At 48.3% G+C, this 26,241-nt stretch overlaps 1 protein-coding gene across 2 annotated transcripts in view; it reads right to left on the bottom strand.

Annotated features, from left to right (window-relative positions):
- Positions 1-341: 341 nt before the first annotated feature.
- The window catches only part of PRRX1 (paired related homeobox 1), a 44,277-nt gene continuing 18,377 nt past the window's right edge, over positions 342-26,241 (bottom strand). Inside the window, exons 2-5 of one of the 2 annotated variants that reach the window (XM_064515675.1) lie at positions 7,368-7,543; positions 6,543-6,724; positions 4,915-4,983; positions 1,268-1,400 (exon numbers count right to left, since the gene is read on the bottom strand). In XM_064515675.1, the coding sequence (XP_064371745.1) occupies positions 4,932-4,983; positions 6,543-6,724; positions 7,368-7,543 (410 nt within the window). In that variant the 3' untranslated portion in view covers positions 1,268-1,400; positions 4,915-4,931. Of the gene's footprint in view, positions 1,401-4,914; positions 4,984-6,542; positions 6,725-7,367; positions 7,544-26,241 lie in introns of both variants that reach the window. The other variant, XM_064515674.1, reaches the window with a different exon arrangement.

Genomic DNA, 26,241 nt, shown 5'->3' with positions numbered 1-26,241 from the left:
CGTGGGATGCGCCATACTAAGAAATACCCTTTCTCAGAGGGGGTAGCAGAGACTTTCCACGGGGACATCCTTGTGTGTTCCCAAGAGGTACATGGATCTAGCTGGCTGGCAGGTGAGACCCTTGCCTTATTCCATGAAGATGCAAATGCCCAGGGGGAAAATCTGCAAAGGAGCGTGGCTCCCTCCACCTCCACTTTAGGGTTTTCCCATGGGAAGACAAGAGCTGGCCATTTCAAGTACTGTCCAAAGGTGCTGGGAACAGCTCTGGTAAGAGTAAGAGGGCCTGAAGGTGGCATTTCAATGCATGGCTCCAGAAACCTGGATGCAGCACAAACATCCCAAACATTTTCAATGGATTTTATTTTGTTTAATAAAAAACATCAACCAAGCTTGCATGTATATCTTATATATATAAATATATACAGTATATATAAAACAAATGCATCTGGACAACACCTTTCCCTGTGGCACAAACTGTAAGGCATAGAAAGGAGTGTCCTAACAGTCCTATTCTTGGCACTACAGAGCAAACCCCCCACTGCACCCCCCCACGCACACTCACACACGCACGTTAGCTTTTCTCTCTTCTTTGGCTTTTCAAGGTGGCAAGGCCGGGAATACTCAAGAAAGCAATGAAGCGCTGCGAAGCCCATGGAGGTCTTCCTCACATATCAGACTGGTCCAGGCAACCTGGAAAGGACTATCCCTTCATGCTGCCCTGATGGGCTTATCGGAGTCTGACAATAACAACTCTGCCTCCATGGCACAAGGGACGCGGGGGGGATGATGGGTCGTGTGGATACATCGGAAAGCGGTGATGGAAGAGTTTCTTCTTCGAGGGTGAGCTGGGGCAGGGGGAGGAAGGAGCAAGCTTTGCATCTCAGCATGATGTAGGGAGGGAGGTGACCGCGGGCTGAAATTGGCAGCGGTTTCTTTTTGCAGTCCCATACAAAAACGGAAAACAACAAGGGTGAGACTGTCCTTAACTGAAGAAGCTCGTAGTATATTGAGCAGAAGCAATAAACCTGACAATAACAAGAAAAAAAATGGTGGCATTATCCCAAAAGGAAGGAGGAACCTTGTCACTCACGAGCGGTTCGGTTTGCTCCCGCTTTGGTCCCAATGTTCAGTTCTGGGTTGGGGGTTGGCTTTTTTCTTCTTTTTTTGTTTTTTTTTTCTTTTTCTTTCAGCACAAACAAATTGCGAAGCAGGACGGGTGCTGTTGTATTTTCTCCTTCTGCGAGGCAGCTGCCTCCAGTCATTAATTGACTGTGGGCACTTGATTCCTCTGTAAACTATATTCCTTTGCCTTCAGTCTCAGGTTGGCAATACTGTTGGCCATGTTCATGCCCTGCGCAGGGCTGGCGTTGGTACACGTGGCGGAGTAGGTGGCCATGGCGCTGCAGGGCAGAGAAAAAGAGAGAAACATCACGTCAGAGGTCAGTGCTTGCGCCGTGGCAGAGAGCAGACTCGCGCCACCGCGGGGCTGGGCAGCCCTCGTGCTTCGGAGCCTGCCTGACGTGTTTCTCACACGAGCAGGGCATTACCGCAACTTTTTATTTAACATCCCAGTACATCTCTCTGCTTCAGCTCACTTACCCGGGTATAGGCAACCTCTAAGTTGGTTTAAATCAATAGGAAAATTTCCATTTCCGATTTTCTAATCCAAAGGGTTTACAATGAGGTCACAGTGCCCAGCCTGCCAAATACAGCATTGTCCTTAAAAGTATTTCTATTGGAAGAAATGTCTTTTTGATGAGGACAGTTTTTATTTTCACTGTTTGTGAAATCATGTCACTTCTGAAACACGTTATTTTAGAGAAACACTCTGGGAAAAAAACACTTTAACAATTGTGAGGCTTCATTGTTTCAGCATTTTGGAATGAAAAGTTCCATGTTCTTCCCTCAAAACTTCAGCTGATCATGTAGAACATGCCTTAAAGGCTGAAGGGAAAAACAAAACATTTTTCCTGCCTTCAAAACATGTCTTTATTTGTGAAAAACATTACTTTTGGCAGTGTAGGATGAGTGAAGATGTCAGAATCCTTTCTTATCCTAACAAAAATTTGCAAATCTGCTTTCCAGCCAGCTAGAACACTTGTTCAACCTGTGTGTCTCAGGCTTCGGTGACAAGTATCCCCTTGCCCACCCAAAAAGCAAAATCTCTCCTATCTTGCCTTTCTTATATGTGGGCCCACAGATCAAAAACAATTTTAAAACACTGAGTGAACTAGAGACATCAGCCAGTGTGTTTAGGAGGAAACCACAAATGGCCTGGACGAAAGCTCAGGTGTGGTGCTAAACTCTTCAAACTGCCTTTCTGGGTGGCTCATGTCTGGGACTCTGGGAAAGGCTCTAGAGAGCTCTCCTCCACCCACAGCACAAGAAATGAGAGAGCTTGCTTCCCCCTGCTCCCCCCGACAGTGCTGACCTCTATGACTGGAAGAGTCTTCACAACAGCAAATCTTCCTTGAGGGATGTGGGCGTTTGCTGCACGCAAAGCTCCAGGCAGTGGGTGTGTTCGCTCGTTCCAAAACGCTAGTGATATCGCTGACTTCATAGGGCTGAACTGCCCTGCCAGCATTTCAAATGCAGTTCGTCACTGCCTGAAGCCTCAGTCTTTCAGGAGATCCAGAGACCGCTATTACTAGCCCCTGTCTTAGGCCATAGGACTCCTATTTTCTCATTTTAAAATCAAGGAAAAGAATTTCTTGAGGCAGAAACTGCCATGTCTCCATCAGCGCTGGTGGAAATACGACAGCCTACACCGATGGAAATGATGGCCTACAGCCTAGCATCAGGAGCTCCCCCAGGAGAGCAAACGTTCAGGACACAGAGACAAGAGTCTCAGACAGGTATTGGAAGGGCATGGAGGATAGGCATTAAAATGCATACATTAAGATACAGATATATCCTTTAAAATACATATTTATCCTTTTCTTCTTCATTCCTTCAGATGAACCCAAGAAATTTCATTCTCTCAGAAAGAAGAAGCCAGCACGCAGCTACAGCAGCCCCCGAGTAGAGACTGCTGCCTGGAAAATGTGGTGCTAAGTGTGCTGCAATGTGTTTCACGATGTGTATTGCTGGTGGCCACCGAGCACCCCTTCCTACCTGCTTCCATAGGGTGCATCTCCCCCACGTTTTGTGGAGGAAGAAGGGAGAAGAGCCTGAAGGATGCTCCAGTCTAGGTAAAATAGGAACTTTTGGCCATGGGTGTACATTGTCCCCATCCCTTTGCTGACGTTCATAAGTGTTGGCTATATTTACAACTACTCCGATATCTCCCTTACTGAGGTTCAGGTTTCCTCCTCATTCTCCCCTTCCCAGAAGGTTTTTTTTTTTTTTTCTTTCTTCCAAAACCCAGGCATTACCACTGCCCAAGTCTGGTATAAAACTACAGGGAGCCTGCTGCTCTTAGCCAGGAAAAGCTGGGGGGAAAATTACTGGTAGACAATGAAAACTCTACTGAACAAAAAATCTACAGAAATGCTGTGTTTTAGCAAGTTATTCCACAAGGAGCAGCGCCCATGCAGGCTGTCTCCAAGCATTGTTATGGCTTGAGGGATTGGCCCAGAGATTCTCCAGTGTCTAATAAGGGTTGAGATTGCCCTGCAGCCCTCTCCACTCTGTTCAGGCACAAAGAGTCTCTTTCTTCTACTCAGCTGCCTATTTTCATGAAACACAGAGGAACATCATGTTTTTGAGACCTAAAATCCTTCTTGCAAATATGGTTTTCAATGGCCCATGGAGTCAGAGGTTGTTAGAGTGGGAAGTGCAGGCTGACAGCATGACTGCGAGCTTTGTTTTCTTAGGAACCTTTACTAAAAAACGTCTAACCAAAACATTTCAACTTCAAAAAAATAATAGTATCTACTTGGCTATCTATGTGGCACAGATCTGCAAATAGCTTTGGTTGACCTGCGGCTGAATGTATTTGGAGAATAAACACACTGATTGAAAACTTTCCCCCCAATCTAACAATAACAGCAATAGCCACGCAGATGTCAGACGTGCCCTCAACCCTATCACAGAGTAACCGTTAATCAGAGGGTTGTGAGGCAGGTCTGAGGAGATGGGGAGGGAGCAGGGGCCCTGCAAACGGTCTGCAGAGTTATTTATCACCAAGTGTCCAACAACCCTACTCAATTCAAAGCCTAAATGACTCAGTGGAAACCTGGCCCGAGTGCCCATTAACATAAATATGATTGCTAGTTTTATTTCTGACCTTGCTACTGAGCTTATCTGCAGCCATGATCAAGCCACTTAAGCACCTGCCTCAGTTTACCTGTGTTTTTAACCTCTTGGCTAGAGCAGTAATACAAGACTAGACCATCATTCCTGCAACTCGGGCTGAAGCCTGGAGAGGCATAATGTGTCCAAGGGTCCTAACCACCCCACGTTGCTGAAACCAGCTGCTCTGCTCCTCTGCCAGTGCCTCTCAACCCCATCGCATGGGCAGTGGGAAGAAGACAGTCCACCCTGGCATATCAGCCAGTGGCAATGGCTTTAAGCTGCGGCAATGGCTTTAAGCTGCAAATGTCTTTGCTGAAAGGTCTTGGCTTAAACCCATTTCCATTAAAGTGCACTTGTGCACATGTGCTGGGCCTTGGGGCACTAGACATACTTGGGTAAAGGGGTGCGTTCCCCCTCGAGAGCCAAGGCTGTGTGTGCCCCTGTGCTCCCTGTTGCTGTCAGCTGTACTGCTCTGAACAGCATGCCAGGACAGGGAAGCCTCTCCACACCAGCAGACAGGCAGAGCCAGGCCTGGCCCCCCACCTCCAGGGGAAAAAATTGTCCCTAAGGCTTTCCCTTCTCTCCTTCTCTCCTCGTTCGCATGTTCCAGCCGCCTTGGGCTTCTTGTTGCCCAGAGCAGCCCCAGACAGCCCTTCCCAGTGTGCCCCTGGAAGTTACCTTTGCAGGGTCTTCTCCTAGAAGCCGTTATGAAGCCCCTCGTGTAAACAACATCTTGGGAGGGACGATCTATTTTTAAAAGTGTGAGAGGTAGAAATAAGCCACAAGCGTTCAGCAGGGATCTGGTACTGTGACCAGAGCAGTCTTAGCGGGGTGGGGAAGGAGTTAGTAGCTGCACTTGTCTCCCCTGAACTCCTCATCACCCCTGCTCCTGCCTAGGACACAACACCAAGGAGCACTTCACAGGGAGAAAGCCTTAGCCCTAAAAGGGGGGCTTTGCTAGACAGCAGTTCTCAGATAAAATCCAAAGGACAAATCTAAGACCAAACTGGTAGTCATCAAAAGCATCCTTTGTAGTATGTGGAGTGGGTGAACTTAGGACTCTCTTTCTTCTGGAGTTACATGTGGAAGAGGATGATCCCACGGAGCTAAAGCAACCAACTACAAGGGAGGCCACATCTTTGCAGACCTCACTGCACAAACAAAGTTTGGAGTGAGAGAAGGGGGCCAAAGTGACTGAGGGAGAGAGGCCCCTGGCCTGGTGCAGCTCCTGGTAGACAGTGGGAAGTTGCCTGTGACTGAGACAGCTGAACAGGAAGAAACCCAGCCAGGGTCTCTGAGGTCCTGACCAACAATGAGGCCACTGTGCTAAAAAATACCCACCAACCTCACTTTTAACTGCCCACAAGTCAGCTGGCTCCCCACAAACCAACACATCCTGTGGATCTGCATCCACACCCAGTGCCTGCTGGTTGTGGATGGGGCAGCTCCTTTGAGCAGACTGAGGTTGCAGTATCTGCATTTCTTACCAAGCAGTCCTTTACCACCACCCCTCAAGCAATGGTGGCCACAGAAGATGGATGTTGAACCCCAGTTTGCCACCCAGGCACACCTGGTCCTCACTGCTGGCCAACCACAGCACAATGGCACAACTTGGTCACACACGTACCTGTGCTCTAGCAAACAGCACAGAGCTGCCTCTCCAGGCCCTCTTCCAGTCACTGCCTGGTGGCCGAGTCTCTCAAGGTACTCTGCCATCACTCCCCCCTCGGATATGTATCTATGAAAATGTTTATTTCTAACTTTAAACTGGATTCATTAGGGAAGAAAGTGCCCTTCTGCTTTCATGTACTTCTACCTAGTCCTAGTCCTCTTTCAATACTTCCTGAACTGCAGAGAGATACCACCACAAAAGCAGCCACAACCTCCTATGGATCCAAGGCCGGGGGAGCCACAATGATGCTGTACCAACCCCACCTTGCAAGCTTGGCAGTGAGCTCGGGTGGGATAGCATGGGAATAAGGTAAGGAAAGACCAGTGGAGTAATCAGATCACTGTACCCTCCAGTTATCCCATGCGAATATAAGCAGCCCATTAGAGCAGTTACAAGCAGATGCATCTCAGAGCCATTCTCAGGCTGCTATATCTTATGCCGGAAAGTCTCCCCTGCCCCAAGCTGGAATGAGGAAGGCACAGACATATCTGAAAGCCTGGGCACAGGGGAGGAACTACAGGTAACCTAGATTGTCGGAGGCATTCCCACAGAGGGTACTGTCAGGTCATCCTGAAAGCAGCAGCCAGACAAGGCCCGGGGAAGCTGGCCAGCCCAAGAGGGGTTATTCACTCACCTGTAAGGCGAGGCAGTACCCCAGGAGAGATAGTCGGTGGGTCTCGGAGCTGGGCGAGGTACTATGGGCTGCTCCACAGCGGTCACGTCCCCTGAGTAGGATTTGAGCAGAGAGGCGTTCTTGCTGGCCAGCATGGCCCTCTCGTTCCGGCGAAACTTTGCTCTCCGGTTCTGGAACCACACCTGGGATGGGGAGCACACAGACCCACCAGCCGTCACAACAGCTCTGCTGTGACACTTGCCCTTTCACCATATCACTTCAGCCCCTCTTGGCAAGATGGGACTCTGCAAAAGCAGGTTGCTATGGCACGTCTGTCATTGAAAACTGTAATGACAAGACAACACATATCTCTGTCCTAACAAAGCCCTTGCACAAGGAACAGACTCAGTGAGGTCCCTGTAGGACTTACGTTAGTGCTCGCTATAAGTAGCAAGGTCTGGGAGTGCTGTACAACTCAGCATGTTCCCCCATCTGCTTTTATACTGTGCCACACCAGGAAGTGCAGGCTTGCAAGCTAAGAGCTGTGAAGCTCGAGACAGTGTACGCAGCCTCAGCCCAGGACACCCAGGCCACAGACAACATCTTGGCCTCCAGGGGACCCCATGAACACATCTGAAAGGGCAGATGTAATGCATGGTGGCAGACCAGGCCAGGCAGCCCTCCTTCTCAAGGCATGTCATGCTTGGGACTGCAGTACAGGGTGGCCCAGAAGCTTGGTCACCCCAGTGTGTCATGCAGACCATGACGACCTCTCTTACCATACTGAAATGGCCTGATGACAGCACCAAGGTGAGGTGTGCTTGGACATAAGCTATGGGGAATTACCTGAACCCTTGCTTCAGTGAGGTTGACTCTGCGTGCAAGGTCTTCCCGTACAAAGGCATCAGGGTAATGTGTCCTCTCAAAAACCCTCTCTAATGCCTGGAGCTGGCTGCTGTTGAAGGTAGTCCTGTTCCTTCTCTGCTTTCTTTTCTTCTTCTCTTCTGAGTTCAGCTGATCATCTAGAAGAGACAATTGCAGAGGTGAAAGGCTGGAAAATTAAAGAGCTCACGACAAGGGGGTGAATGACCTCAATGGTTTTAGGATGGAGCTCGTTGAGTATAGGAAAGGGCTTGCACAATGTCAACACCACACCTTAACCACAAACTACCTCATGCTTTTAGCCAGAGATGCATGAACTGGACACAAGGTCCAACAAGGACCCTGACAGAGCTACAGACAAGGGCTAGCATGCATCTTTTAGCCCCGCTCATCTCTGCAGCTCTTTGATCTATAGATGAAATATAACACCAAAATCCTGGAGCAAGACTTTAAAGCCAACTTTCTTCCTATCAGTGCATACATGTATAAGAATGTACAGCTTTTCTTGACCAGACCTTCCTTCCCTGTCCTCTGTGCTCTGCAGAGTCCATGGTCAAATGGGCCTGCAGAGAAAAATGGTGTGAACATCAAGAAGTACTGGGGCAGACGAACAAAGCTTCCAGTATGCCACTGTCCTCTCTGTTTTCCCATCTCCAGAAGATCCCTGATATGGCTCCCTGGTGTCTCCTCACTTCTGCTCATTCATCCTCTGAGAGTCTCAGGCCTGGCTGACCTTGGCGTGCTCAGTACTTGCTTTTCCCGAGGATTTATGCTGGAATGGATGGGCTGACCCCAGGATAGCACATTTAATTTGATCCACTTGAAATTCACACCTTACCCAAATCTAGGTTCATTTCAGCTGGACTCAGCTACCCATGCATTCATACAGACACCTCATGGTGATCCTCCCTTGTTCAGATCTCCACTTTCTCACCAGATCCCTGTTATCAGCAAAGCTATAGCTTACTCATGCTGCATCTGCACCTTTGATTTGCAAACTAAACATGCCCAGAAGTTGCCCCTACGGGTTTAGCTACCTCAGGGAGGTTTTAAATCTTTTCTGGACCACTTTTTGGGAAGAGCCTTCTGCTACTTCCTTGCCCCCGTTCCTCATTCTACATATACACATCTTTTACACACGCAACAAGCGTATGGGCTTAACATGCTGGGTCTTCAGCCCAGGTTCACTGACAGCACTATTTGCAAGGGATGCTTGACACAAATGAAGAATCACACTCACTGCACATGCCCACAGACCCAATCAACCTCCCCATGCCACCCTTCAGTCAGAGACCTGTCACAGTCTTCACTACACTGCTGTCTGCTCTCTCCAGTCTTCATCAGGAAGTATGGACTGGAGGAACTGGTTTGCCCTTTAACCGCATAATGTTAGTCCCCATGTAACAAGGAGGTAGGAAGTGTGTTGACCCAAGCATTCACTTCCCAGTTCAACAACTTAAGACTTGGGCCAACTCTATCAATGTCTCAGTTTCTTTATCTCTAAAAACAAATGAAAAAGTCCAAAACATATCTCCCATTTCCTACAATGCTAGAAATCTTTCCTGACCGTGAAGAATCATGAACTCTTGTTCTTTGGGCTTTACATTTCCAAGGACTGCACTTACAGGGACACAATACAGCTTTCAGGGGTGACCACGACTCCTGCGCCAGCTCTTACTGACTGCATCAAGGTATGCCGGCCTGTCTGCAGATAGTCAGTGTAAGGAAACAGCTATTACACTAGGCTTGATTATAGCCAAGGTAATGCCATTCTCTGTACGTAACTCCATTTGGCTCAAATGAGAACTGTATTCTCTTATCCTCCCCACATCCACACCAAAAGACATCAGTTCAGGCAGAGGTGAGGAGCCACGAACAAAGAGGAGTCAGACTGGAAATGAAGTGTGAGTGATACTGAGGCAAACAAGAGGCAAGCACAAAAGCCACTTTCACTCGTATGCTCCCAAGCCAAGGACACCGAAATACAGTCAGCTGCATATGAATAGCATTGCCTTTGGGAAGAAAAAGCCCTGTAAGGGAGAGACTGAGCACAAGCACGGTGGGGATTGCAGACTGGAGAACCATCGCGTACACTACAGGAACCCCTTGCCTTGCCTGGCCAGCAAGGTGGTGAACAACAAGCTGTGCATCCCATGAGGGCATGCCTTGGTTTGTGCCTGGCTTGTACTTGGTCTGGCGATAAATCAGTATGTCTGCATGCTTGTAGTCATCATTACTGCCTGAGCCTGAAGTCACTGGAGTAACATCAGTGCCGAGATAACTCTGAAGTGGCTTTCCTGGCTGTGGCGCATACCCGCTCTGCACCATCTCTCCTTTTCTCACTGCTGTTGCACATTCCAGTATAGCAGCAGCGATGGAGCTATTAATGCATGGCATCAGCAGATGCTGACAAGCAGTGAGTGATGGCTCTAGGGGTTTGATCATCTACATGGATCAGCACAGCAAACACTTAAATTACGGTGTAAGACCACGTCCAAAGAAAGCAGAGAGCAAGGCACCGTCCTGTAAGAGCCTTTGCAATGCCATAGCTGCATTAGTAAAACAGTCCTGTTCAGGCTGCAGGACTGGTACGCCGTTGGCTTGAATTCATCCCTTTTTACATGCTCCACTCTCCAGATTTTAGGAAAAATCAGCCACCTTTACACATGTGAAGGAGCAGGAAATTTTCCAGCACAATACTGAAATGGAAAAAAGTTGGTTTCATCGTCATTCCCTTCAGGGCATTTTCTGTCTGAACAGACTAAACACAAACCAACTCTTTAAAGCTATGAGAAGGAAGGCCCCTTGCATGGAAGAAGCTGGGGATGGAAAGAGTTTCCCAGGGGTCCGCGAGCCAGCCTGAGACGCTGCCCCTTCCAGCCCTCTCGGGAGCCTCCTGTCTCCTGCCATTCCCCTGGGAACGGGAATGGGCTTGAGCAAAGCAAGCACCAACATCAGGGCCATGCGCAGGTGCCTGACAACACACACCTACAACAGCCTGTTCGACTGGGGCAGAGAGAAAGGGGGTTGCCAGTTGTCTGAGCCATAATCATTCACTTAGCTGTACATGTATGCAGAGTGTCACCAAAACCATCAAGGCTTTGAATGCTCTTGTAAACCCCAGCCTTCAAAGCGCCTACATATGCCCGGCACAGCCCCAGGCTGGGGGGTCAGTGCGGTCCTGCTGCCTTATGTGCAGGAACAGGAGTTATACCTGGGAGGATCTGAAACGATATACAGATCAATACACATTCAAATATATTATATCTCTCTATACATATTATTTATCTCTATAAAATGTACATGCTAGTGATCATGTATTCATGCTACCTAGTATGCATATTAGACCAGATGACAGTCTCACCACTTAAGAGTCTAACAGCTTCACGCACTATCTACAGTTACAGAATGACCCCTCGACAGTCATTGCTTTTGTCATATAGAAATATGACAGTTCCCCTTATCCTCATGCTCTCGAGAGGCGACATAAGCCACAGAGAAGCTGACAAGGAAATTAAAGTCTACAGTTGTTGTCCTGACCACCTGTTTGCGTTGCTTTTCATAGCCCATCTGGTAATGGTTACTGCACCTGAATGCCTTTGGATCTAGGCCCACCCATTTGGGAACAAAAGGACATTCCTCTTAAATTAAAGTAGGTTTTTCAAATTCCTGCAGTTTACAGTTCCTCCATCCCCTCTCCTTCTCAAACAGCCTGACAATCCCCAACAGATTTCTTTCCAGCCTGGGAATTCCTGGACACAAAAATATGCCCTCAGTTTTCTTGTATGTGAGAGGAAGTGTTTGGGGATTAGTTTTAAAGAGGCACTTTGAATCGTAAAGCTGAAATGGGAAGGGACTTGCAGAGGCAGGATGTGCAAGAAAAACAAACGCGCGAAGGAATTCTGGTGCATTAAAATCAGGCTGCAGGTGAATCTCTCAAGTCATCTTGCTCAGGTTGTACAAAGAGAAGCTGTAAAACAGAGGGATGGGATTTAACTGCTATTTGCGCAGAACTTTTCCACCTGCTGGAGAGTCTGGCGTCACGACAGGGTCCATCTCACGTAAAAGCATAAAACTCCTCTGTGTGCCACTCTTGACTCATCATGAAGACCTTTACGAAAAGGTGATTTTTTGGGCCAGTGATTCCCCCCTAGCTCTGCTGGAGAGTTCTGATGTAGTTGTGCTGCTGTGCACCACACAGCAAAGCAAACAGCGAGGAATAAGCCTCAGGGCATGATCAGTCCTTTGAATAGCAGAAATGTCGCAAGATCAGCTCCCATAAATGTCAATGTCAACATAGGTCTTTGTCCTCCTTCGAGTTATCCATTTGATGTTATTTTCTGATCTAAATCCTGCCACGTGGACCAAGCTCTTCTCAAGGACAAACAAATAAATAAAAGCCTTCGGGATCTCTTGGGAATCCCCTCCAGGCCTCTGAAGCATCAGTTCCCATCTGCAGCAAGACACAGGGCTGGAAGGAGCATGAGCCTGAGGCCGTCTGGCCACTGCTCAGTTCCTGTGCGATGGTTAAACATGAGGAACTGCAAACACAGAGCTTTGGGGAGCGAGAAGAAAGGCCAAGACCTGTAAAACGCTAGAGAACAAGAGTCCTTCTTGCCAAGCACGTTAACACAAGTTGCTTGGTTTCCTCCCAGAGTAAAGTGAGACACCAGTGATTCACAGCTCACCTCATAATTGCCGGACCCAAAAATAGAAGGGCCAAGAAGCGGAAAGTTGCAGGCAATCGCTGCATTCCAGTGACTCATGTTCAGGTCACCGTTGGCTAAATCACCTCCGCCATCGGCTGGCATGGAGCAAGGACGTGAGTCACCCCCTTTACAGGACGTAGCTGGCTGGAGACAGCCCGAGAAAGGGGGGCAGGGATTTTGAGATCTCTTTTCATGGCACATCTGGGACAGCACAACACAGTTCGGTCCAAATGTCTACAGGAGTCACTTGGGTAGCAAAAGCAAAATAGCTGTATTAGCCCAGAGCTCAGCTGGGTTGATCAGCCCTACTGAAAGTCTTGCATTTTGCCAAGAATACATGCCATGTGTTGATTAAAAATAACTACTAACAAGGGAATGTAACCACCTAAATCCTGCGTGCCTGCAAATGTCACCTTGGCCACAGCAGTCATGGGCAGCCTTCAGTATGTCAGCATGGTATTTTTTCTGCCATTATTTCTTTATCAGGAAACAGCACTGAACACTGAAAAATGGTATTTCTAAATAAGGTTGACAGCACTAGTGACTGGAGTCAGCAGAAATCGAGAGAAAAGGAAAATATCTCTAAAACATTTAGATGGTTCAGAAGTCTTTCATTGACACTGTTTTTAATCAGAAATATTTTATTATAAACACTATTCTTAAAAGCTGTGCTGCTTGCAAACACTTTCCCCCAAGAGAGATCTTAACGCATGTCCTCCTTCCAGGAATCCTGCACTGGAAAATCTGGGAATTTCATTTCAAAATCTCAACATTGCATGCTTGATTTGAGGATCGTGTTTCCTGTTTCCACATTGGTGTGTTTCCCGCATTATTTCTATATTCACTCATGACATGCAAGTTCTGGTGTCATACCCAAAAGCGCTTCTAGGACACACCAGAGCCTTTTTAATTGTTCCTGGATGATACAGCTTGAAGTGTCCTGCCTTTTGTTTTTCTTGCTCGTCATGTCTCCTCTCGCAGTGGGGCAGATCAGCACTTGTGGACAAGCTGATCCAGGTTCCTTATTATATAGCAGCTGTCCCAGGGTCCGTGACTAGTACGGGGATATCACTGGATGGCTCCCGTTGGGATGCCGCATTGAAAACATAATGCGTTATAAAACAAAACAGACTTCAGAGCTTAAAAGCTTTAAATGCCTGCATATAAGTTACAAGATCAATATTTTTTCCACCAAAATCTGTAACCACAACATATTTTGGATTTCCAGTTTGCAGGAATGTTTGTACATAGTTGCTTTCATTCCAAATCAGAACAAAAACAGATTTCCAGATGGAATTTACATTGTGTGGGCAGTTTTGAAAAGTTTTGACCAGTTCTATTAAACATGGGTCCAAAACCAGCTATTGTAGCACATTAATCAGATCTGAATTGAAAGTAAGCAATTGAATTTAATTAAGTGAGGGAAAGAGATATTCAACCACAATATCACATACGGTTACGGCAGGAAAGATTTGTCACATCAGTTATATAAGCTGAAAACTGGAAAAGAATTCCAGGAACAAAATAAGGAATCACATCTAATCACAGCCCTCAAAATAAGAAGGTACTGCTAAGGTTTGAATCTCAAGGCAGAAAGAAAAGCAAAACAAATCTGTTTCACAGACAAAAAAATCTACCAACTAAAAACTTTTAAATTAAAAAACTCTGCAAACCAAAAAAAAAAAGCCCACTGCTCCCCTCAGAAATGCTTCAGAGTGGGGAGAAAGAAGGGAAAAGGGAGAAGAGAGGGGAGAAGAAAATTCTTTTCTTTGGTTTAAGGCTAAATTTTAAGGAGTTTAAATATAAATATTTCCAAAAGTCTCCTCTCCCAAGCAGCCACCCGGACAATTATAGCTCTTTGCAGGCTCCTGGTCCACAGTTTTACTCGCGCCTTGCTTTGCTTTCGATTTGTTATATCCCTCCAAAATACTGCAGCTCTTTAGGTGTAAGTGCAGTGTGGCCAACGTAAACCAGCAAAACCCGAAACTTTTAATCAAAGCCAATTCGCCAGTTTTGGATGGGCCCCACAAGCGACTTTCTTTCCGCGCCGGAGGCGGGAGACGAGCCGGTCGTGCCGGAGAGCCAGGGCTCTCTCCTCCTGCACCACCGCTCACCCCGCGACGCGGGAGGCAGCAGCAGCCTCCTCCAAAGGCGAGAAGCAACGTCCGGAGCACCGAGACCAGCCTGAGCGGAGGCTGCCAACGTAACCCCAAAAGGGACCGTCTCAACCTGGAAACCCACCTTCCCACCTGAAAACCTTTCTCTAAATAAGGCACGTGGGACAGTCGCCAACCAAAGCCTCTCACTTTGGCAAAGAAGGGAAAATAATCCTCTCATTGCCATTATCCCGCGGCTTGTTTTTCGTGTCTGTCAGGGCTGGACGGCCAGGGTGATCACTGCTTTTGCTGCTTCCTTCCCAAGTATCACTTGGAAGGACACCTTCCCCCCGGTCAGCATGAGCCCTTCTCCCAGCAACCCCACCACCGAAAAAGCCTTTGCCAGATGTGAGCACGGAAAGACGAGCGGCAAGGCGACCCACGCAGACAAGGTTTTCTGCTCAGACCTACCTGAAGCATCTCCCTAAATGCTCCCAGCAGAGCACAAACTCCATTTTATACACATTCACATGCACAAATGTATTTTCAAACGGAAATAAGGTTTAGCTTCAGGGTGCAAAAACCCTACACGGCGACGTTATAATTACCCTAAACCAAGCATCACAAATGCAGGAAATACGGAGCAAAGATTATACTTGAAAGAAATCCAAACACATTAAGGTATGAAATGCTGATTAAGTCACATACTCGAACTCACCCTAACGAGTGGTGATACCAAGCCTAGTTATGCAGTTGCAGTAACAGCAGTTTGGTGTTTATGATTACAGGTCAGATTAAATAAATTTTGGAACTATCATATTTCTCCCATCACGTAACACCGGCTGAGCCATCTTCTAACCTTTTGGTGTTTGCTTGACTTTTCTGCACCATCTGGGCACAAGACTTCAATTTATTTCAATTATATGGAAAATTCAGGTATCTGAAGCTCCGTTTTTGTTCAGATCACTAGGAACACAGGGGGGAAAAAAAAGCCAATTTTTTTAAACACCTTTATTTTTAGTTATCTCATAAACTAATCAGGTTTACCTTTACTTTTTCCACACGCTCAAAAAACATTTTATGCATGGAGTGTGGGACTTCAGAAAGGAGATACTGAATTTTTCATACAAAAACTGAGATTTAATATTAAATAGAAAAGCGTATGTCTTTTCAGATTTACCCGCGGGATTACAGCAGCTCCTCTCCGAAGTGTCTGCAATGTGGAACCTATCAGGGTAAATTTTAGCTGACCGCATACAAACAATTACATATCATTACCGAGTTGTGAATAGCTTTTGCATGGATAGCGTGTCTAGGAGCTCCTCTTGAACGCCGCTCCGCCTGCCAGACCGGAGGAGTTCGCTGAAGCCTGTTATAACCTTGGCTTCCCCAGCACTAACTGTGAAACCTCGCCGCCTTCCCCCGAGCCCGGCGGTCACGCAGACCTGCCCGGTGCAAGCGAGGGGGCCCCTGAGGGCATTTCCAGGTGGATTTCAAGGCACGGTCTGCGGGATCGCAGCCTGGAGGTCATTGCCTTCCTAGGGCAGAGCGTTCAGATGCTCCTGAGCCCCTAAAAACAAGTTTTCAGATGTGTCGACACCCCTTGCCTGGCGCTGCAGGGCCCTGAGTGCAAAGGCACCCCAGTGCTCCGCGCTGCCTTGTTGGGGGTCCCTCACCCCAAGGACCGACGCAGGGCTGGGGCCAGGTCCTGCTCCGCTCCCCAGCGGTGCTGCGCGACGCGCAGACAGGCAGCTCTGCACGAGCTCCTCCCTAGCCGCTACGAGACATATCCCATGGCAGATAAAAGACAAAACTCTTTCTTGGCACAGTTTCAGCTGCGGCGCTCTACCCCTCTTTTGGTGGGAACCAGCAGTGCACATGGGCCGTTGTAACGGCTAAGACGTGTCTTCCTCAATCACGCTAACTCTCCTGCATGCTGGAGCTGGTAGGAATCATGACATTGGACCAAAAAAGTAATTCTGATCCAATGAAAAGCCAGAGATTCTCCCTGGAAATACATGACATTAAGTGTTAATTACTGGGAAAACAACAACATTTGCGGGGGCAAAAGTATACATCCTTCTGCAGAAGTTGGTAGAAAGCCATAGAAAGTCTCCCCAGATCCCACAGACAAATCTGAGTTCTGTTGTAACAACACGGCTTTTATATTCGCTAGGGTTTTCCTTCTGGGCATCCTACGGCTCAGAAGGCACATGGCTTAGTCCTGCTTTTCTAACAAGCCTTTCTGCTGGGTCTTGGGGTCAGAGCGTTCCCATAATACAGTAAGTGCTGTATGGATCTCATAAGCTCCAAGGCACAGTATGTTATGTGTTTGGAATTCCTTGTATGCTTTTATACTTTGTTTTACATATTGTAATTTTTATATGCATTACCACATTGATCCTTGGAAAATTAATTTAAAAAAAAAACACATAATCAAAAGCAAACACATATTTTAAAAGCCTGCCAGCGGCAAATCATGTTCTGTGAGACTGCACTTTGTAACTGACAGAGACCAAACCACCACCCCATGGCTGCGAGCCAGCGGGGTGGATTTACCCGGCAAGGGAGCAGGCAGGAGCCAACAGCGCTGCAGCCTCCCGCACTTCCCTCGTTAGCGTAGCCCAACACCGCTAAGGCATTGGACATGTGACAGAGGGCCAGCGATGTTATCACAGAGCTCCTCTAGCTAATCCGCCCACAGTTCCTCTCGCAGGACCCAAAATTATCATATCCAGAATGGGTCTGGGCCTCTTAGCCCGGCACTTCTCCCTGTCAAAGGCAGGCCGTCGGTGCTGGAGCGACCACGAGAGCAGGGGGTGCAGCAAAGGCACCCACGAAGCCCAGACCCTCCTCCGGGAGCTGGAGAACCTCAGGCTTCAGAGCCCCTTACTCATTTCTCAGTAGGAGCTGGGATCTGTGTGTTAGGCACCGTTGAACATCTGTAAAGTCACGCCTTTGCAAGATCTCTGGTATGATTTCTAACGCCCACATCTTCTTCCCATCAGTTCCCCTTCCCATGCCATGTTTCCTGATGTTTCATCTTAGGAATGGCATTCATGTAGCTGAGATCAAACTTGCTAACCTCCACCCTGTTCCATCAGTATTTTCCTGTTTCTGAAGCTGCCTCTCTACTCTCTTGGCCCTTCCCTGCTCTAGTTCTTTCCAGCTAACTTCTTTCTTCTCTCCTCTGAAGCACCCTTTCTTGTCCTTTCTGCAAAGGCTTGAAAAGCCAAAGCTGTGTATTACTGCTCCTTTTAACCCTACTGTGCACATGCTGAATATCCAAACTTGCAGAACTGTTTGAGAGTATTCTTACTTCTTGAGAGAGTCAAAAACGCCCTTAGCTTGACTAGGCATTGAGGACTTCTCACACAGGAGCAGACCAGTGTACCAGCTAGGCCAATATCCCTACTCCATCTGGATACTACCGCTGCCTCAAAGAAAGTGGCAATGAATTATAATGACAGTTAGGTAAGGACAGGTATATTTTCTTCATTCATATTCTGCTGCAGTGAGTTCCCTAGGCTTACATATTATGCAAAAAGGCACCCAGTATTATTTCCACCTTCTTCCCTGTTGGATTTACTTAGTGTACCTAAAGATGACCCACAGACCTATAGCTGGACACGAATTACAAACGTTTGGCACCTACACCTCAGGTTTCACGGGACAACACGCCCCTTGATGCCAAGCTGTTGGAAAAATACATCAGCAACAAAATACAGAATGTATTAGAGACACTCCCTCATCGTGGGGACAAAGTGTGGGGAGGATCTGGATCCCTTCCATAGGGGGAAGTCTTTGGGAGAGAGCTAAAATAAGCTGGTATCGGGTGCTTAGGCCATGGGTTAATGGGATACAGTGGAGGCAGGATCACAGCACTGACAATACTCTAGTTACTCCAGCCCGAGGGGGCTCGGTTCTTCCAAGGTCTCTCCAGCCCTCAGAGAGGTCCCTGATGCCAAAGCAGGCTGAAACCGCTTCAGACCCCATTCTCTTCGAGGCCACGCGTTCAGCACTGCTGAGCCCCCCGTTAATGTTTGCTAGAAGGATGCATTGGCTAGCTGGCATGAAGCTGGGACATCGCAGTCCTCCCTTCTAACCACTGAAAACACACCTAAACTCTGTGCAACACTCCCTTTGAAAAAGTGTCTCTTGTAACTAAAAATAACAAAAAAAGAAAAAAATCCATACAGACATCAGCTGTGGATAATGCGGAAGATTAGAGACGTTTTTGCACAAAGCAGATATGTGTAAAAAAAATGGTCTTGCCAAGGCAGGAAAGGGCTTCTTTTGGGGGAATTTTTTCAGTCCATACATATGTTGCAAACGAACCACTTGGCATTTCGGACTTTTCAAATGGCTTATTTCCAAATACTGTGGCAGCCGCAAGAGTCTGCGAATGTTACCCAGAAACCTCCCGCCCGCACCGGGAAAGATTGACTCAAGCTGACCTGACTCATGAATGTCTTTGCTTGTTTAGGTCCCTGCAGAGGCCCACTGTGCTGCTGAGAAGTGTCATTATTGAATAGCCCTATCCCAGCTGGATCTGGAAATTCACTTTGACGTGTTTTTTGTACGCGGGACCTGTGTGAACACACAGACAATGACCTGTGTGATGCACATGCCAGCTGGCCCTGCTGGTAAACAGAAACATGACTCTCAATAGATATTTCATCTGTTTACAGCTGAAATGGGGAGGCCTTGAAGATTCATGGCCCGGCAGATTCCAGCTCACCTCACATGACAGTACTTGCTATGGTTGCTGCTGAAGTCTAGGATTGACTGTGCTAGAAAAGTAGGGTGTCAACTGCTTGCTATGAGAGAAGGGAAAACACAAACAAAAGCAAGAATATTGAAACCAGCTCACCAAAGGCTGCGTTTCCCTTTCATTAGCATCCAAGAACAAATGTATTTTGACCAAACTGAGCCACCGCTGCCACCACCCCTACCAAGTAACGCACAAATCAGACTGGAGGCTCTCGCAGAGCTTCACTTAGAAATCCAGATCTTAACCACTAATGCATTTTATGGGTCCCTCTTGATCACAACTGGAAAAATGATGGCATACGAGATCCAGAAATAACAGAACTTGAGCCTGGCTGTTAGCATCCAGGCCACCTGTCTCTTCCAAGAGCCGAGCATCCAGACAGGGAACGCATTCCAGGGGTGTGGGATAAAGGGCCTTTATATCCCGCATGGCTACGAGAGCTGAAGGGATTAGAGCGCTTAGAGCCATTTCGAAACATAACTCCATTTTTTCTCTCCTGGTCTGGGAGAGTCAAGTCAGCGCCCAAAGGTGAGGGGACAAGGAGGAGGGAGAAGGCGGCTGCTGCGTTCTGCTGGGAGCCTTTTGTGCAACGTAGCAACACTTGGCAAAACGAGACAACGAATAAGACAAATTGAGTGTTCATGTGTGCAGGCGCAGCGACCAGGCAGCTCCGCGGGCTCAAGTGCAATTCTCTGGCCTTCTAGTGATGCAAAGAGAAATCGGACTCTGACCCACCTCCATCCGTAGCCCCTTCTGTACGGCGAATGCATTTCACATTAGCTAATAAATTGCTACATCTTATGTTTCTTAGCCTTCTGGAATGGTGAATATTTTGGAATGTATTTTGAATGGTTCCCTGCCAAAGTCGAACAATCATCTAGAGATTTTAAATCAAACGGATGAAAAATGGAAACCTCTGTATTTCCACAAAGTTCACTGCAGTTTGAAAAGAACAATTCCCAGTAGAGCAGGCAGAATAATTGTTGTCAGAACTCCTGCGAATTGGGTCAGATGAGTGATATGTTGGAATTGACACTCCCTAATACTGAGTAATAATCTTTGCCTCCAGGTGATGAATATATTATCAGATATTTGCCTATTGCTGCCCTTAATCAGGCTGAAATGTCAGATACTCTACCTGGAGGACAAGATGATTTAGGGGATCTGAAAGGAGACACAGGATATCTCAGCCATAAAGCACTGCTTCCAGTCTGGAGCAGGGCTAGCAGATGGATGTTGCCTTTCTAGCACAATTTCGCAGAACTTAAGCCTTCTTAAAGGCTCTAAAAATGAATCATGTCTGGTGCCTTCACATATGCAGAAGTATGTTGAACCAATGAATGATTTAGCAGCTCCCCCAAAGTGACACAGTCAGAGAAACACAACTACCCACCCATGCTGTGCCCTATCTCCCTGCTCCAACCCTGGTATCCTACCAGCTGTAGGAGCACAAGTCATTTCACGCAGACGGTCGGTCGTCACACAATAACGGCTGGGCAAGCTCAGCACAAACCCTAAGCTTGGATGCAAAGTCTCCATCAATAAAGGAGACCATTAAGTGGTCCTCTCTCATCGGAGCAGCCAAAGATGGAGTGGGTCCAAGAAATAAGCCTCTCTCTCCCCCATGGAGATGGGCTGTCTAGACACGTTGGCAAAGCGGTGCTGCTGAGTTTGCAGTGCTGCATCCTTCTAGTATAATGCCTGTTAAAGCAAATTCCTGTCCCTCAGCCTGTTAGGATGGGCATTTTTTCAGTCTTTCTCGTGTCAGTCATGTCCGGAAATGCCAATTACTTTTAATGAGAAATTTTTAAGATTTTTTTCCCCAAGAGAACATCTTACAATTTTTTGATCGACCCTCTGGCAAAATCAACATTTCCTTGTTATTTCATTATGTCTATTTTTACTAACAATTAAAGTGAATGAAATAAGTCTAGTAAAAAGTATTTTTGAGCCAAAAATCTGTTGATATTTGAATATGAATTGCAATGTGATCTTGGAAAAATGTTATCCAAATAATAAAAAACAATTGAACAAAACCACTAGGATCCAGGTCATGTTTTTCATTGGGAAAAAAATGGTATTTCCAGATAAATAGAAAGATGTCACCCTGATCATGTCCAGTCTCAGGGCCCCATTCAACACAATATTTAAGTGCAGATTTAAAACCATCCCACTCCAGTCCCTCTCCAAATGACTCCAATGACTCTCTAATGACTCCTGAGGAACTGCAGAACGAGGGCTTTTGCTCCAGATCAAGGTCTCCTGAAATCAGTAAGGGACCTTTCACAAGATTCAAGTTCATGGGGGTCATTAGATTATATTTATGCAGAAGATTTCTCCATCACTAGAGGTCCTTAAAATGAGGTAGAGGAACATCTGTTAGGAATGGCGTAGGTTGAACAGCATGTGCAAATTTGATCTTTCCCTGGGGAAAAGCTGGATTGACTAGATGACTTCACGAGGCCTCTGCCAGAGTCATTTCCCTGGAGCCTACACCATGCTCCCAGCTCTCAGTGAAGCCGTATTCATCGGAAAAGCTTTGGGAGATGGCAACAAAAGCAGCACAAACCCAAAGCTGGGGACAGCCGACAGAGGAGCAGGTTGGGCTTCAGCAGTCAGGGAAAGTCTCTGGCTCCAGCTTTCTAACTCTGAGCAAGCCAGTCTGGGCCTCGGGGCCTCCATTTCCTTCCTTGCTTTGCCTGTCCCGCCTGTTTGCAGGTCCCACTCTTTGAGGAAGGAGTATGCCAATCGATTTGTCCATAACATGTCTAGTAGCCCCATACTTACCAGGGCGCTAACAGAAAGCAAAACACATCAGGAGCGGGATGCATTTACGTTACAGTCATGCCAGTCACGCTGCTCAGCTTTGCAACTCAGAGAATAAATTAACATCAAGTGATTAGAGCACTGTAAGTATGTTGTATGAAGGTAACACAGCAACTATTGCACTTCAGCTACTCTCACGAACACCAGGTGGTACATTCATGGGTATCGCACAACACATTTCCTGGCCGTTACCTGTGTTAACGATGAGTCTCCACATTGATGCTGGCTCTGCTCTTAATCCTTTGCCGAGACGCTGTGGATTTTGCTTCACAAATGACGGCAGGTTAGCGTATTTTAGGTCAGTGATGCTCTAAGGAAAGGTGTGAGGGCACCCGTCATGGCTGCTGCACACCCACGACCCCACTGCGGTGAGGTTTCCCCCAAGACAAGGTAGGAGGTAGCTTAGCGGCCCCGGCTCGTCCCCTCGGCGCCAGCCCCAGCAGCAGCCGTGCAGCGCGGGCTCCCAGCGGCACTGCTCGCACAGGGCCCCACAGAGCGGTGCCGTGCCGGTGCAGCGGGTTCCCGCAGCCTCCGAGAGTTATTAACCCATCGCCCTGGGGCTGGATGTTGGGTTCAATTTAGACAAAAGCGGCTATGGGATCAGCTTGCTGTTCTCTCCACCGACTGCCTCCCTCGAGGGGACTTCTGAATTTGCCCCATCCCTGGGCAAGAAAGCTCAGCTGCTCCCGTCTGCTCACAAAAACCTCGGGGTCTTCAACTTCCCTGAGGAAGTCTCTGCTGAGCCCCTCCATCGAGGGAGTAAAAGCAGCAGCGAGGCATGCAGGTGGAAACCCACCCTTGCCACGGGCTGCGGCCCCTCTACGTAACGGAGCCGACCAGACAACGCGGCAGCCTCCTCCTGCCAATCCCAGGTCGCATCCGCGCTCTGAAAGCGCCAGCAGAAATGCCAAGCCGCGGTTCCCAGGCCCGCGAAGCCAGCCAAGAAGCCGGGGCAGCACCCGCTCCCAGGCCACGGCCCCCTGCCAGCGCCAGCCTGCATCCCCGCCGGCACGTCCTCCGACCGGCGCCACATCCCAGCCCGCTCGCACCAGCTCTCCGGGCTCCCTCGTCACCGAAACTGCATTCAGCTAGAAATGTCGAGATCCTAGCTCCGAAATCCAAGGTCCCAGATGCGTGACAACAGCTGCGTGCGTACCTGCAGCCTTCAGAGACTGGGTTTTCTCGGGAGGGCCAGCTGGGAGCCCCTGCGCATGAGAGAGAGCACGGAGCGGTGCTGCGGGGGGTAACACAATCCCCACGCCGCTCCCGGAACATGCAAACCGCGACGCAAAGACTATTGCTCTGCAGCTTGGTGTAACAAAGATCAGAGCATCCCAAGAGCCCCAAATCCATCTAGGAGAGCACTCCTAACGCCGAACTGTCTGATCCTGAAATAGGTCCTCTTTTTCTTTTAAACACAGCTCGTTAAATGTTTGCTGGAAAAACAGAAAAGCATTTTCCACAGAGAAGAGGACATCCAAGAAAAGCCCTTTTGGACATAAGTTGGCAAGAGCCGCACAAGCATTTATCTTCGGCATAGAATGTGCTCTGTCAGGAGGGCTGTAACTAACAATACGCTGAAAAACATGCCACAGACTTCCACTGTATTTTATTTGGCACGAAGGGGTTATTCCTCAGCACAAAGTATTTGCAACTGGCATCGGTTAAACGAGAAATTACAACCTTCAAAAGATCTATTTATCGTCGGCTGCAGAGAGTACGGAATTTGCCATCGGCTTCAGTGACAACAGATTATGCCCCATAAGCACTGCAAACGCGCTCGGCTACGGCGCTCGGTGCGAGCTGCCAGTCCGGCAGGGGCATGCGGGAGCCGGTGTTTCCTGCCCCTTCCCAGGAGAGCGCTGCCTGGTTTTGGACCGGTGACACCCTCCCACCAGCCCTTGGGTCACGTGCCCGGCCGGTTGAGCCACTGGGCTCGACACGCCGCGCGGCTGATTCCTGTAACGGCCTGGCAGAGATCAGCAGCCCCACAGACCCGGGTCGCCACTGGCTCCAGACAGGCTGCGAAGCAGCTCGGAGCGACGCGGCAGCATTTGTGTGGCTCTGGTTGGAGCTAAATAGCCCAAGGTCGTTACTGCTAATGGGGAATAAAGCAGCAGCAGCCCGTTCTGCTGGGCTGGATGCTCAGCGGATACAAACTGAACTCAACAGCACAGACAGGTCACCCCGGCCGAGTCCTTTCCACAGCGCAAATGGCATTTTTCTGGCTTCAGCCTAGGAGGGGAACGAAAGAGCAGATCCACCGAGCCGTTCGCCCCTGCAGCAGCCAGTGCCTGCCCCCGGTGAGGCCCGGGCGCTAGCGAGGCTTAACGTGCTCCATGCCCAAATGCCGCGGGGTGTGGGCAGTAAAGGGCACGCAGAGGAGTGGGGGTTATCTGGCACTGTGCCTTGCTAGGCCCCCGTGTCCCTATGTGGCAATTTGGGGAGGACGTGACAGAGCCAGAAGCTCCATCACCTTCAGCTGCACCAAAGGGAGATGACCAGGAGGTCCCTGTCCTGCGGGGTCACTGCCACCTCTCAGAGAAGAGGAAAGCTCTGCCAGCAAACTCCCCAGGCCCTCCAACCTCTTCTCACTCCTGGATGCCGAGTGCTCCAGAAAGGGAAGCCTCAGGGTCAGGAAACCTCGCTGGTGTTTGCTCAGGACAAACGCTGTGGCGGCGCAGGAGCGCGTGGGGGTGTGCTCTTGGGAGAGCACATACACGCAGGGAAGCAAGACTGCCACCGAGCCGTCTGCACCAGGCCAGAGAGATCTCTAACTTTATCAAAATCTAGAAAAAGCCACGAAGATCCTTGGACCAAAAATAATTGCTCTGCGCCAGCTCTCAGAGCAAGCCCCGGAGAGGTCAGTCTCAGCGAAGCTTTCTTGCCGCAAACCCAGCGCCCGTTTACTGCGCTGTAAAACGCTCTCATCTGCTCGCTCTGCAAGAACTTTACTGCTTCCTTCCCCCAGTCCGAGCCAGAGCCACGCAGCTACAGCAAACCGACAAAGATGGAGTTTTATTGAGCAAAGACCTCTAATTTACTTTGCCACGGCAGGATATTTAACCATTCACAGGACTTTTGCAGCAGCAACAAAAACAAAAGGCGGGAAACGAGACGTTTTGCACGTAAATGCAATCTGTTGCAGGGAGCTTGCCCCACATTAGCATGTACTGCTCCAGCATTTGAAAAATCTAGATGTTTACAAAAAAATCTGGATTTTTGCACGATATCTGCAGCCTTTGAATTAACCTCCACTCCTACAGACTTTCCTTTCAGGCTTAACTTCAAGCCCAGGAGTTGTCACTTGACTTGAAATTAAGAATGTGTCTCTCTCCACGGGGTGGGGGGCGGGAGAGGGATCGTCTTTCCTCGGGTCTCTAGATGTGCCATGGAGCAGACACAGCCGCAACGCAACCACCCTGAACGTTGGTGTTGGCGAGCCTCAAGTCAGGCCCTCCCAGAATCGCGTGATTGCCTTGATAAGAGACCGTTAGGGCTCAAAACAGACCGTGCTTTCTCTCAGTGCCCCCTCTGCTTTTTTAACCTCGAAGCTGGCTCTCATCCTTCTGCTTTTTACATACAGCCAGAGATGTACTTTTTTCCCCTTGCATTCACATGACCCCAGGATATGGGGCTAAAAGAAAAGAACTTAAGGCTCATGATATTCCAAGGAGTCAGAGCAATGCTGAGACCGAACTTTGGTGCTGCTGCGCGGGCACAGCATGTTCACGTGGTAAGTGACAGTCCTTCCCATAAAGGCTTCGGGCACTCTGTTAGGGAGCCAGGCAAAAGTTGGATCCTGGTAATAGCGGTCTATATTTAGCCAGTTGGCCAATTTTTAAAAGCTGAAGATTGATAGCTAAAGCCATCTATACAGCCCTTTGATACACATGCTACTTATAGTTAAGTGCCTAACTACAGGCTGAAATGCCCACGTTGAGGCAACCACACTGGAAAATACTGGCCATTTCCTGCTCCAGAAGTCAGACAGTATTTTTGACAGGGCAGACTCTGAAGTCCTCTTGTAGCCTTTCGTTGCAAAAAAAGGCCATTTAAACTTACTCTCCCTTACCCCAAACGGAGGGAGACTCACAGGGAGATCAGGCCAGCCTCAAACAATCGTATCACAATCATGTTTTATTCCCCAGAAACCGATGAGAAGTGTATCAAATCGCATGTCATCTGCTGCTGCTGGCTTGCTGCTGAACGAGGGCCTGGTGAATTCACAAGAGGGACAGGTATCACTCCCAGCTTAGACACTGGTTTTACTTTGCAGAGTTTAAGTGCCCCTACTGAAGAGGGATGCTTTCCTGAATCAAAAGCGAGTGGAAAACAAGCCACAGTCCTCACATAAATTAAACCCAAGAAATATTTTGAGCAAATCTGTTCCCAGCATTAAAAGGATTGTAGGAGCTGGAGATGAAAAGCTC

The sequence above is a fragment of the Dromaius novaehollandiae genome, chromosome 8 (assembly GCF_036370855.1).
Source record: "Dromaius novaehollandiae isolate bDroNov1 chromosome 8, bDroNov1.hap1, whole genome shotgun sequence".
Taxonomy (NCBI): domain Eukaryota; kingdom Metazoa; phylum Chordata; class Aves; order Casuariiformes; family Dromaiidae; genus Dromaius; species Dromaius novaehollandiae.
Note: the sequence above shows the minus strand (reverse complement) of the source record. Positions and strands in the feature narration are given on the sequence as shown.